The 13,546-nt window shown below is 40.2% G+C and overlaps 1 protein-coding gene across 1 annotated transcript in view; it reads right to left on the bottom strand.

Annotated features, from left to right (window-relative positions):
• The window catches only part of LOC122815301 (deleted in malignant brain tumors 1 protein-like), a 1,941,982-nt gene that overhangs the window by 288,793 nt on the left and 1,639,643 nt on the right, over positions 1-13,546 (bottom strand). Inside the window, 1 exon segment of the mRNA XM_044087678.1 lies at positions 11,247-11,555. Within this exon segment, the coding sequence (XP_043943613.1) occupies positions 11,247-11,555 (309 nt within the window).

Genomic DNA, 13,546 nt, shown 5'->3' with positions numbered 1-13,546 from the left:
TTGCAGATGAATTAGTTAGTTATGGTAGTTCAGTAACAGAAGACAACACAGTCACGATAAACTATAGTATAGCAAGATGCAGAGGACAGGAAGAAATGGAAACATATGATCTGCTGTGACGACCCCTAACGGGAAATGCCGAACGAAGAGGATGATCATCCTTGTATATAACCATGTCTTTTATCACTAATATTATCTTGCTCTATTTCCCTAGTAATAGGCCAGGCTGGTTTCCTGAAGGAAGGTCATCACTGAGCTGTTAGATCACTGTAATGATGACCACAGAATGATGATCATATAACTTTTCTTTGTAGTATTAAAATGAACATAAATTATAAATATAAACTGATTATAGCAAGATCCGATGCTCATAAGCCTAGCACTTATTATACAGCAGGAACTTCTTATTGTAACATTTGTTAATGTCTGTTATGTACTTCACAGATAAAGATTTTAGTTGTCTACTGATGTACTATGTTCTTCATCTGTAAATATGTTTGTAATTAATTGCTGTGTTAAATTGTTAATCGCTATGTAATCCAATGTAACTACTGTCTGTTTATTTTAACTGTGGAGCTTTTCCCCTGGGCCTACGCTGAAAATGGACCTACGTCCAGTCAGACACTCCCGGTCAACAAATGTAAATAAATAAATAAACAAACAGTGATTTTTAAGAGACTGGCCTTTAGCTGTGTTCAGAATTCAGAACAGGATGTGGCATCTTTAGTTTTTAGATGGAATGGATTTCCAGAGGTTGGAAACAACTATACAAAAGCAGGGATTTGAACAGTGTAGCATTGTTTTGGGAGGTTATGCTATGCAGCACATAATATAATATGATAAAATAAAACATAGTTCTGGCTTTTGGCTTACCAGCTTAACAGCTAAGGCTGGGGTGGTCTGGTTATTCAAGGGTTTGAATAGTTGTGATTCTAAGAGAAGGTCAACCCTTTCTTCTACTGAGAGCCAATTCACATTTCCAAAGTATTGTAATGATCATGTATTTGGGAGCGGGAGATACATTTACTTATTTTATTGGTGACTGAATTTGTATGGAATTACATTTTGGAGCAGAAGTGACCAAGAAAAGGTCATATTACAGTTTGGAAAGAGAAATGCCATTCCCTGTGATGGTTCTGGTGGATTTGTAAAAAAAGGAAGGAAATTACTTTTTGGTGCCAAATAGGAGTGAGATGACCTTTTATGGTGGAATGAAAAATTTAAGGGGGAGTCAAGACAAATTAATTTGTGTTTAAATGATACTAGGTATTATTATTATTATTATTAGGCATGTGATTCAGTATTGAGGAGATTCTGTACTACACAAAGAAGGAGGTAAAAGGCAATGTTTATTGGTGCTGCATGCAGAAAGCTACTCTGAGATGTTGAGAGAAAGAGAGACATCCCTGTGGAGGCAGACAACAGATATAAGCTCCTGTGTAATATGAGATACAAGCATATACCAGATATTACAGCATATTGTGTATTGGATGCATTGCACATGACTTCAACCCCCCTCCCCGTGTACTACAATACTATACCATCCAACTAGATGCAAAGATGCTGCAGCACATACCCAGTCAAAGGAAGCTTTGCCAGGTAATTGTGGGAAGACAATGGAGGGAGGTACCAGTCAAGTCCAATACTCTGTGCCATGTGAGATTTCTAGTCAAACATGTCGCTGGTGCATGCAGCACACTTTATGTATAAGAAATATGAGATGGTCAAACAGGATGTTGTTTTCAGTGTACTATCCACAACCACAAACCTTTAAGTTGTCTACAGGCTGCAGGTGTAGATTATGAACAGGACATTCCTCATTAAATCTAATGTATGGCTACAGGCTTACTAAAAACATGGACTGGTCCACACTGGGAACAGTGTCTATAAACTTATTTAGATACACTATCAATACGCGTAACTCCATATGAATGACAGAAGGAGTCATTACTGGGCACATTGCGAGTGCTGCAAAGAGCACTTTTGGCTGACATTAAAGTGTGAAACAATACTAATTTCATGAACTTTAATTGTACTTTGACTTAGGAATGGGGTCCATTCCCATCATGGTATTAGAAACCCAAAAGATTTGGAGAAATTAAAAAAGAACATACAAAAGTTTATATCTCTCATGATGGCACTGCTGACCTACAAACATTTTTTGATTGCCTAGGATATCCTTTTCAGAAGTTTGCTGCTATGGGATGAGGAAAACAAGGTGCACCAAGACACAGCCTCTATGGCTTTGAGCAGGTAGACTTGAAGTGACACTGTAGCATTTTCCAATGTTCAGCTGAAAAGGAATCAGTTTTTCATCTGGCACAAAAAAGTGTGCCATAATAACAAACATGGCAACTTGCCACCTGACATGGTATAGATGCAAAGTATTAATTGCAAGTTTGATAGCTGCTGGCAGTCATCTACAACCCACACTTATACCTTTGAAAAGTTAACTCTGCCTTGCAGAAGCAACAGCCACAGATCACACTGCCTGTGCTATACTTCTATGAAGAGGACTATTTCCAAGAAAATGTATTTTACCTCGGCATCAAAGTATCCCATAAACATTTACACTCACCCATCTATAACTCCAACTTTGGGAATGTGTATGAGCTGATTACTCTCTCCCTCATGTCACAAAGAAACCTCTGCTTGCTGCTGCCAAAGAAATGACTCACTGTCTTTGATATGAAAGAATCAGGACAGAGGTGATGTGCTACAGGATCAGATAGTCCATAGAACACCTCCATCATCAAAATCTGCTGTTACATCAGACAAGGTACTATGTACCTCATTTGTAGTTTGGGAATGTCATACGCAGGCCTTTTTGCTACATGGATTGGCACATAATTTGTTTTTGTGACTCAGCTGTTATCCACATATATCTGTAGCTATTGCATACATAAATAGTGGAAGTGTTGTTTCCTGGAATTTGACATTTCAATAATGCCAGAAATGCTATTGTTTGACCACCGATTTGACACTTGTGGTTTTCTCTAAAACTGCTTCACTCTTGCCTGCATCTATGCTCCCTGGCTACTGTCATCACTCTATGCTCATGCTTGCAATCTTATATCTTTATTAGTACTTGCTCTCAATTTTCAGAGTCTCTGTAATGAGCCTTATTGTTTGGTTTGGCAACAGGGCTGGACGTTGTTACTTTTCTTTGAGTCCCGAATTTGAATATGTCACATCATACCCTGGTTCACTGTTCCCCCAGATACAGACCTGCATCCCTTGGAGTGGAACCACAGTGCTGAAATGAAGCCAGGGCATCAAATCTAACATGACCTGTTCATGCCATTACTGAATTTGATGATAGGAACAATGCTGTCCTCACTGAAGACATATTCAGGTTCTGTCTATGTTACTCATGTAAGAGCCCTCCACAGTTTTCAGCATTTTCTTGTCATGGTCTTATCCATTTTCTAGCAAATTTGTGTATTGCTATGTGAGAGAGGACAACAGTCTGCTTACCAAATGCAGCTATTCTTATGAACTGGAGGATGCACTGTCTGACCCTCTGCATCATGGCAGCTGGCATGGACCTCTTCTCCATCTTCCATCGTACCAATATTTCTAAATTCCTTGCAAAAATGAATACCCCCACAAAAAGGCATGTCCTATTCATTTATTACCTGCCGGCATTTTATTTAATGCTCTTCAGAATACATCCTCAGGAATATAATCATCTCTTGATTGTCCATCAATGCATAAATTATCTATGATACACACTGCAGACAGATCCATTCCATCAGCTAAGTTCTTTAGTTTCCTTCTCCCCAAACCAGTGTTGCCCAATTAATTTTCATGTTGCCATTATCTGTGACATTGGATAAGAATGTTCAGATTCATGGGTTTGCATGTTCATAGGTATGCATTAGCTATGTGGTGCAGACCACCACAAACCTAGTCAATATCCTACATTCAGAAGATCCCTCCAGGCTTAAATTGGGCAATACAAGATAGACTGGGCAAGAATTTGATATTCTGTACCAGTTATCTAGGTTTGCCATAAAGGTAGCAGGGGTACTAAACTGCCAAACATAGTGGAAACTTGTTCCAGAGGTGGCAGAGACACTGGGATATGAATTTATCACATCAACATGTCTTATTTATCTATTGACGAATGTTTAGTTCCTTAAATGGGATATTGTTTTGTTTTATTTATTTATTTATTTAACATTTGTTAACCGGGAAAGTCTGACTTGGAACAAAGCCAATTTTCAGTGGAGGCCCGGGGAGAAACACTCCAGGCGCATGTCTTTGTAACATGGAAAGAACCAGGAGCACCCAGAGGGAACACAACGATGAGCCCTAAGGTACAACCCTGGTAGCATTTTTGCTTTCAGAACTGCCAACTCTGACTCTAACCACATGTGTGCTGTAAGGCAGCCAGTTAGCTAGCAACGACACAGCATAAGGACTGATATTCAGATTTACAAATCTGTCAATATTGCCGGTATGTGGAATAGTGTCAAAGGCTTTGACCAGGTCCACATATACTGTATATATACTTTGTAACCAATATCTACCACATTTATGACATTTTCAAATAAATTAATGAAGTAAAAGAGGCAAAATAAAGTTGAATCTGATATAATTCAGAGATAAGACATTTTCAATGTGAACATTAATAGGTTCATAGGTTCATAGGTTCATACTAGGCTATCTGCCCTAGGGCATTTATAAGCCTAAGCCAGAGTTGTGTGGCTTTCACCACCCCTTAGGTTGAAGAATACTATACCCATTAGTTTGCCGTGCCTCTGTCCAGCAGTGATACAAAGATGATCCCCGGGGTAAACCTACGATCTCCCATCCACTGGTCAAGATTCCTCTTGAACAGAGCCAGCGAGGTGCTCTGTCTCACATGGACTGGGATTCTGTTCCACAGCATATGGAGTCTCTGGGTGATGAATCTGTCCCTCCAGCACGTCCTATTTATATCCGTGTTGAGGTTTAAGTCTCTTGCTCTTGTGGCTCTGGTGGATTTGGATTTTTTGAGGTGGAGCATGTCCATTAATTCCGGGTTGGACATGGCCTTGTATGTCAGGCACAGGTCACCTCTGAGCAGACGGTATGTGACTGAATAGAGCTGGAGTTTCTTCAGTCGGGCAGCATATGGCATATTTTTGAGCCCCTTTATCCTTTTGGTGAGGAACTTTTGGGGTCTTTCCAATTGCTGCAGGTGTCGGGTAAGCTACATTCCGAATGGAGCATTGTACTCAATCATTGGTCTGATAAGTGAAGAGTACAGGGGAACAATGACCTCCCTTGATCTGGATGTGAATCCCTTCATAATCAGGTGGGCAATGTAGAAGGTCCTCCTAACCACTTTGGCAATGTGAGTGTCAAAAGAAAGGTTACTGTCAACTTGGGTCCCCAGGTCCCTGATAACCTCTTCTGTGCTTAATGGATTGCCACCTATGTGGTAACTTGGGGTTACCTTGTTTTTACCAAAGGGTATGGCTATACATTTTTTGGCGTTTATCTTAAGGCCATGGCTCTGGCACCAGTTATCCGTTTCTATGAGACCTCTCTGAAGGATATCTGTGTCTGATGGATTTTCAACTATGGTGCCCAGTTTGCAGTCATCTGCAAACTTTGTCAGCCACAATCCTCCTATGTTTGCCTGCACTTCTGAAAAGTAGATGCCGAACAAGAGGGGCCCAGGACTGAGCCCTGTGGGACACCGCTTGTGACCGCTTGAGTCTGACATGGCACCAGCAACTCTAACCCTGTGGGTTCTGTCCTTGAGCCAGTTTGCAACCCATCTTGTGACATATGGGTTTACATTTAAGCTGGTGAGCTTTTCTATGATACCCGAGTGGGGTATTGTGTCGAAAGCTTTGCAAGGTCAAGGTAGGCTGTGTGAACTGCCTTACCCTCATCAATGGCCTTGGTGACTGTTTCAAAAAAGTCGACCAAGTTCAAGAGGCATGATCTGCCCTTGGCAAAGCCGAATTGGGTAGGATCCAATGTCTGTAGGTCCCCTATGTCTTTATTTATGAGTTCCATTATGATCCTCTCCATAGCTTTGCAGACCAGGCTTGTTAAGCTTATGGGGCGGTAATTACCAGGGTCCGTAGAAGCACCGCCTTTGTGAAGTGGGACCACAGTTGCCGTATGCCACTCTTTGGCACGATCCTGTGGTAAGGCTAAGATTAAACAGCAGCCTTATGTGTGGGTTTAGTTCCTCATTGAGTTCATGTAGCACACAGCCGGGGACACCATCCGGTACCATTGATGCTGTGTTTTTAGCTTTAGAGAGAGCAGCTCTCACCTGGGCATTTGAGATGATTGGGAGGCTACACTCTACTGGGATAGATATTTCTCCTTTTGGGGGGGAGGGAAGAGAGAAATTTTCACTGAACCTGTCTGCCAGTATGTTTGCAATGTCTGTGGGTTCAGTGATTTTTGTATCATTTTGGACTAATTCTGAGCATATCTGGGAGTTTCCACCCAGATTTCTGACATAGCTAAAGAAGGCCTTATGATTGTCTTTTGAGTCCTTGGCGATTTTTCTCTCAAGGTTGGCCTTGGATGATTTTATGAGTGATCATAGTTTTTTACTAGTATTGATCAGAGATGTCTTCCCTTTTAGGGATTTTGCTCTGTCTTGTAGTAGCTTTCTCCTCTTGTTGTAAAGTTTGTTTATGGCTGGGGTCCACCAGATCGGGCGCTTGCCTTTGGTGGAAAGGGTCTTGATTTTATTTGGGATTGCTTGATCCATGCAATCCTGGAGGTGCTCGTAGAAAGCATTTGTAAGGGATTCAGCAGCGTGGGTTGTGGTTTCCAATGGCTCAGGGGCCTTGAAGGATACCACACCAGTCTTAAGAAGTGTGAAGTTGGCTTTTGAGAAGTTCTTCACTGTGGTCTTTTTTTGTTGGGGGTGGGGGCGGGATGTGGATCTCCAGTGAGATTAGTTTATGGTCTGATCTCACCAATGAGGGATATACTTCTGGTGTGGAGCATTTTGTCCCCATGTTTGTGATGATCAGGTCTAGTATATTTTCACCTCTTGTGGGAATGGTGACAACTTGTTCCATAGCATTTGAGTTTATGAACTCCAGGAACCTTTGGGCTAGGGTATTGGGGCTTGAGTAATGTTCCCAGTCTATGTTTGGGTAGATGAAGTCACCCAATATGATGGTGTTTGGAGAGACATTTATACTCGCCAGTGTCTTCAGGAAGGCTGTGTGGGGTTCCTGAGTTTGAGAGGGTGGCCTGTAGCATGCTACAAACTGTAGAGCAGTTTTGTCTATGGTTAATTGCACCTGAATGGTCTCTGATGCTTCGTGAGTTGCCACCAGCCTGGAGGTGTGGGTATCCTTTATGAATATGGATACACCCCCTCCTTTTGTGGTACGGTCCGGGTTTTGGGGCCGGAACGCATGATATGAGGTAAAACCTGATAGTGCCGGTGTGCTCTCAGGAGCCTTGAACCAAGTTTCAGTCACAGCACAGACATCGATGTTCTCCATACTGAGGAGGGCTTTGAGGGCATGCATCTTGAGATTTAGACTTCTGGCATTGAGCAGCATTACCGTTAGTTTTTTTCCATTATTGTTTTCTAGGGCGGTGGGTTTAGAATTTGAGCCTTGTCTAAAAAAGGCACTATGGGGGTGGCAAGAGCCTTTGCCAATATCCGGAAACCCAGGGGTGACAGGTGCAAGCCATCCCTTGCGAAGCAGCGTGGCTTGTCAAGCATGTCATTGCAGGCAGACAGACATTGGATCCCCTTAGAATGACACCAGAAATTAAGCCAATTATTAAAACTGATCATTTTGTCTCTGTATTGTGGCATCATTCTTGGTGAAGGTAGGATACTGCTCAGGGTCAGGGTCATACCAGCCTGGGCTACATAATCTGAGAGCTCCTTTATGTCTCTTTTCATGTAGTCCAGGGAGGTACATCTCAGGTCATTCACACCGGCATGGACAATGACTGAGTCATACTTGTTGTGGAGTGACCTGAGTGCTTGTGTTATGTGGCGGATTCTAGCACCCGACAGGCAGCTTACTGTGACCCTCTCCTTGTTCAGTCTGGTGAGTGGGACGTCAGTGTGTCTGACTATGGAGTCACCTATGACAAGTGTGTCATGAAGTTGGAGACAATACCTTCTATAACTTAACACATGTACTAGTGAGACTAATGGGTAAATTACTTACTAGGGACTGTGGATGGGCCACCTATGTATATTGGCATTGCAATTACTGTTTTCCAGGCTTTGTTAATGTTTCCAGTGGAGAGGTTTAGATTAAAGAGGTTTAATAGGGGGTTAAGATAGGCCATTTTGGTACTGATAATCAGGCAACGTGCTATCTTACCCAGGCACATGGATGAGATGGTCTTAGCCTTTGAGAGGACTATCTGGGCTTGTTCCATGATAATTAAAAGGGAGTACATGGAATGTGGAGCCTGTGTGACAACTATAGGTTCATAGGTTTATGCTAGGCCATTGAACTACTGAACCATGTGCAGCCTAGCCATACCTCTATCCCTTAGCCCAAGAATTCTGTAGAAAGTCAAAAATAATGGGGGACAAAAGCCCAGAAATCATGGACAGATTTTAAATATTGCTGTTATAAATTTAGAATGATGGTAGAATAAAAGGATTTGCATTAGGATGCATTTTCTGAAGTATATGAATTACAAAAGTCAAATGACTGTCATTGTTTTCAACCTCAGTGCAGGAGGGACATTTGTTTAACATACCCAACCTGGTTTGGATCAAGGGGGTATAATTTATTTTATTTATTTATTTTACATTTATTTTACATTTGTTAACCGGGCTAGTCCAACTGGATACATGTCCATTTTCAGTGGAGGCCCGAGGAGAAAAGCTCCACTAACTACTACTTAACAAGTTAAATAAAACATATACAGAATTATGCGATAAAAGGAAACATTTGCTTAAAATATTTTTCAGAATGTATATACACAAGAGTACAATATGAGACTTCGCAGGAGAGATAGTTTAGATAATTTACTAGGTTACAGTATTACTGCTTTATACTGAGAAATAGAAATAGATTATGATAGATCGAGATGAAAACCTGAAAGAGGAGAAGGAATATTACAGAGAGGTAACTCATACAAAGTAATGGAAGTAATACATGCACATAGAAAGAAGGTAAATAGAGAGTGAGAGGGATAGGTAGAGGAAATTAGTGTGAGTTAGAGTTTAGTCGGGGTTAAAGCATGGACATATCCACTGATTTTAAGATAAATTCTTAGTTTTTGTTTGAACAAAGCAGGGTAGGCATAGAAGTAAGTTCAATAGGAAGTTGATTCCAGCGTTTCCCAATGGCGTTAGAGAAAAGGGAGTCACCAGCAAGATTGTTGGATTTAGTTAATGTTACTAGGAGTTTGCTTGAGGAGCGAAGTGAATTCAGGTTAGAGTAAGGGGTCAGAAGTTTGGAAAGTGCAGGTGTGTTGTTAGGTTGATAGAAGGCTTTATGGACAAAGGAAAGTTGGGAAAGAAGCAACATATTTTCTAGTTCTAGCCAGTGAAGTTTCTGAAGGTTCAGACAGTGGTGAGTTCTGAAAGGAGTGCCAGTTGCAAATCTGGCAATGCTATTATATGTGTTAGTCAGTTTAGAGAGATTGTTTTTCTTCAGGTTAGTGAAAATTGATGAGGCATAGAGAAGAGTTGAAATAAGGTGAGAGTGGGCAAGGGTAACTTTTGCTGTGGGGGTTAAGAATGTTTTAATTCTGTAGAGGGAGCCCAATTTTTTGTTTACAGTTTTAATGGTATTATTAATGTGACAATCATAGGTAAGGTTGTTATCAATCATGATATATAAGCTGTTAATATCTTTATTTATAAGTTTCATAATGAAGTATTCAATTACTTTACAAATAAGAATGATTAGGCTGTTTGTTCTGCAGTTGCTGGACTCAGTGGTGTGTTCACCCTTGTGGAGGTAGATGGCTGTAGCTGTTCTCTACACTTCCTGCATAAAGACATTTCAGATGTTAAAGGTGAACAGATTTAGTAGTGAGCTGGGTGAAAAAGTGCTTCAAACTGACAGCAAAGCAGTGAGGCATGCTGTCAGGATCCATAGCATTGTTGTTCTTACCTTTGAAAGTTCTTTTCAAACTTGTTCCATCATGGCCTGAGGGTTGGTTATAGACAGGATGGCAAGAATAATGAAGTTTAGGAGACAGGAAGGTAAAGCTGAGTTTTGTTTTTTTCTGCCCAGCATTTTGGCTTGACTCTTAGAGGGACTTACTGGAGACTTTGAATGGCTTTTATATGTGTAACAAACAGTGAATAATTTTCAGAGGCAGTGCTTGAACATAGCATCAATGGGAATAGTACACACCACATTGATTTAGATATTGCATGGCCTATTGGTACTTGAACGTCATCTCTGGTTTAACACATTTTGCCATAGTGAATGTGGGGAGTACATCTTGAGGGTGGTGTTTATCAAGTTGCAGATGGTCGTCTGACTCACTTGATTTGTTGATTTTATGCTCCTATAATCCTATGAAATCTTAAAGTTTTCTCCAAATTTTCTTATTCCCAAGAGAGTAGAATATTCATCATTTCTATGCCTTTTACCAAATTTAAATATGTCACATAATATCCTGATTCACCTTTCAGGCAGATTTGGAAAACATAGCTCTTAAGAAGTTTAAATGTTATGGGTATAGAGGAGGAGTATATTACCCATCAAGAATGAAACAGAGAATATGACATTTTATACAACATATACTACTGTTCAGTAGATATGTGACCAACATTACTTTGAGAACTGATAACCTAAGCAAAATTAATTTTCCTACTGCTCTACCTTTTAAATGCAAGCTTCTTTGAATATGCTTGTTGTCACATGGAAAAGTAAATTTTGAGTCAAAGCTAACAGAGAAATGAATTTTAATATAAATAGGTTTGTACTGCTGGCAAAAAAACTGTCGACATTTCATGAGGGCACAGACAACATACTTCTCCCATTTTAAAAATTATTTAATTATGCAACCTCATATTTAAAGCACAGCAATAAAATGATGCATAATACACACATACACACATTAGCTTTACCCACTCAAGTCCGAATTTGTAGTGCAATAAATATCTAAACAAAAGAGCAGTTTTGAGGTACAGACCTTTAACATTTTTTTTATGTTCTATAACCTTTAAATATTTCTTATGCGCTGGTACAGGGAAAGACTGACAGAGGTCATAAATAAAATGCTGTTTAGATGAATTATCAGTTGAAAATACATATATGTACCTCTGCACTGAACTCCCGCATCCTGCCAATGGTGGCAACTTTGCTTCTTCCATCCGCTGGATGGGCACTGTTTCAGTGATGACTCAGATCCTGTACAGCTCACATTATCCAGCCATACTGGTCCAGTTCCTTGTCCATAGTGAGCTCCCTCTGGTGCTGAAACAGGATCTCCACATCCTAGTTCTCTACAGACAACTGCAGCTTCCTTCATTCCCCAGTTATAATCACATACTGTGCCCCATTCATTACCATAATAGATCTCCACTCTTCCAGCACATGCATGAGGGCCATTTACTAGCCGTAGTCCCACTGAAATGGAATAAGAAAATGTATGAAAATAGCAGGTAAGTAGCATGTGAGATTTCATATTACTATATATACTTTTGAAAGCATGGCACTTATTTACTTGCAAAAGGAACATCCGTGCCACATGTTTAAGAATATTAGGAATCAATAATATTAATAAGTGATAAGAAATTAATGACAATACATTCCAATGGACTTACTGCAGCTAAAGAAGCAGGATGCAATCACAGACATATTATTCATACATCAAGGACAAGATACTCAAACTAAGCAGGCAAACATATACCATTCCACACACTTTTATATTCTGTAAACATATGAAGATGAAAATAATATGAAGAATAAATCAACATCAAGGAAACTAGGTATATAATTTAGCATTTTATGTATATAATAGTATAAGAGATGGCTTAATAATACGGCATTTTGCTACTTGACAACAAGAAAAAATCATCAGATGTATTGTAAAACACCTTAACAATAATGCACAGTAGGGCAGTGAGTGACTGCATAAGCAATTAGAGAAGGACTAGTGTTGGATACTTTGTGACATCAACATGTCTGTTAATAGAGGTCATAGTGAAAGATTTGGTAGTACACATGTAACTGACCAACATGCCTTTAAAGATCAAAAGACTGCAGACGTTAAAGGTACTGACATCGTTATAATCATCAGTCGGGATTTTTAATCAGTAATTGTTGTGCAGGTCAGTGAATCTGCCTCACTGGTTTACAGAGAGTTCACTCATTGTGGCACTCACAGATTACAGAATGTTCAATCACTGTGACACTCGCAAATTACAGAGGGTTCAGTCACTGTGGCACTCACAGATTACAGTGTTCAATTATTGTGACACTCACAGATTACAGAGAGTTCAGTCATTGTGGCACTCACAGATTACAAAGCGTTAATCACTGTGGCACTCACAGATTACAGAGAGTTCAGTCATTGTGGCACTCACAGATTACAGAGTGTTCAATCACTGTGGCACTCACAGATTACAGAGTGTTCAATCACTGTGGCACTCACAGATTACAGAGAGTTCAGTCATTGTGGCACTCACAGATTACAAAGTGTTTAATCATTGTGACACTCACAGATTACAGAGAGTTCAGTCATTGTGCCACTCACAGATTACAGAGTGTTCAATCACTGTGGGATTCACAAATTACAGAGAGTTCAGTCACTGTGGCACTCACAGATTACAGAGTGTTCAATCACTGTGGCATTCACAGATTACAGAGAGTTCAGTCACTGTGGCACTCACAGTTGATAAAATGTAACAAAGAGAAAGAATGGGGGGGGGGTTCTACCATGTAATGTTCCCACATGGTTCCAGCCAAGATTGTTTGGTTGTGTTTGAAGTCATGGAATCTGATCTTCATTTTGGTTTAATTTTTTCAATGAGTTTCTGTTCTGAGCAGGGATTTTCAGTTCATTCTTCACAATATTGTAAAATGAAATCTAGTCTTCTATCACTGGATGGTACCAGGTGTGATGTACCATGACACACTGGGTGCATGTGGCAGTTTTGATCCTGCCGTGATAGTATGAATCCTAAAAAGACCTGATGTTTCAGACCTTACCAGAGGCATATAAGAGTATGGATGCTTTTTGATATGATGGATCCCAGCAGAAATGATATATAAGGCACACTTTATGTGTCCATGGCAGTTTAGATGTTAAGGTGATGTGGGTCCAAGAAAACTTGATGAAGCTGGAGACATTGAAACATATAGCTGTATGCATATCACTACAGTGCTGGACATCACACTGGATCTAATGTAACCAGACTCACTAGAGGCTTGCATGGGAGTAATTCATATGCGAGTATCAAGAATAATCATTCCTGTAGAACTAGTTTTCCCTTTTTTTGCTTTCATTTTCCTTAAGGACAATGTGTACTGCCCTTAAGGAAAATGTGTACTGTCCTTAAGGCTTGAAATTCCTCAGTACAAGAGAATGTTGCCCCTGTGTGTGTGTGTGTGTGTGT

Source organism: Protopterus annectens, chromosome 1.part1 (genome assembly GCF_019279795.1).
Source record: "Protopterus annectens isolate FY-2018-M chromosome 1.part1, PAN1.0, whole genome shotgun sequence".
NCBI lineage: Eukaryota > Metazoa > Chordata > Ceratodontiformes > Protopteridae > Protopterus > Protopterus annectens.
The sequence above is the reverse complement of the archived record's forward strand: the minus strand, read 5'-3'. Positions and strand labels throughout refer to the sequence as shown.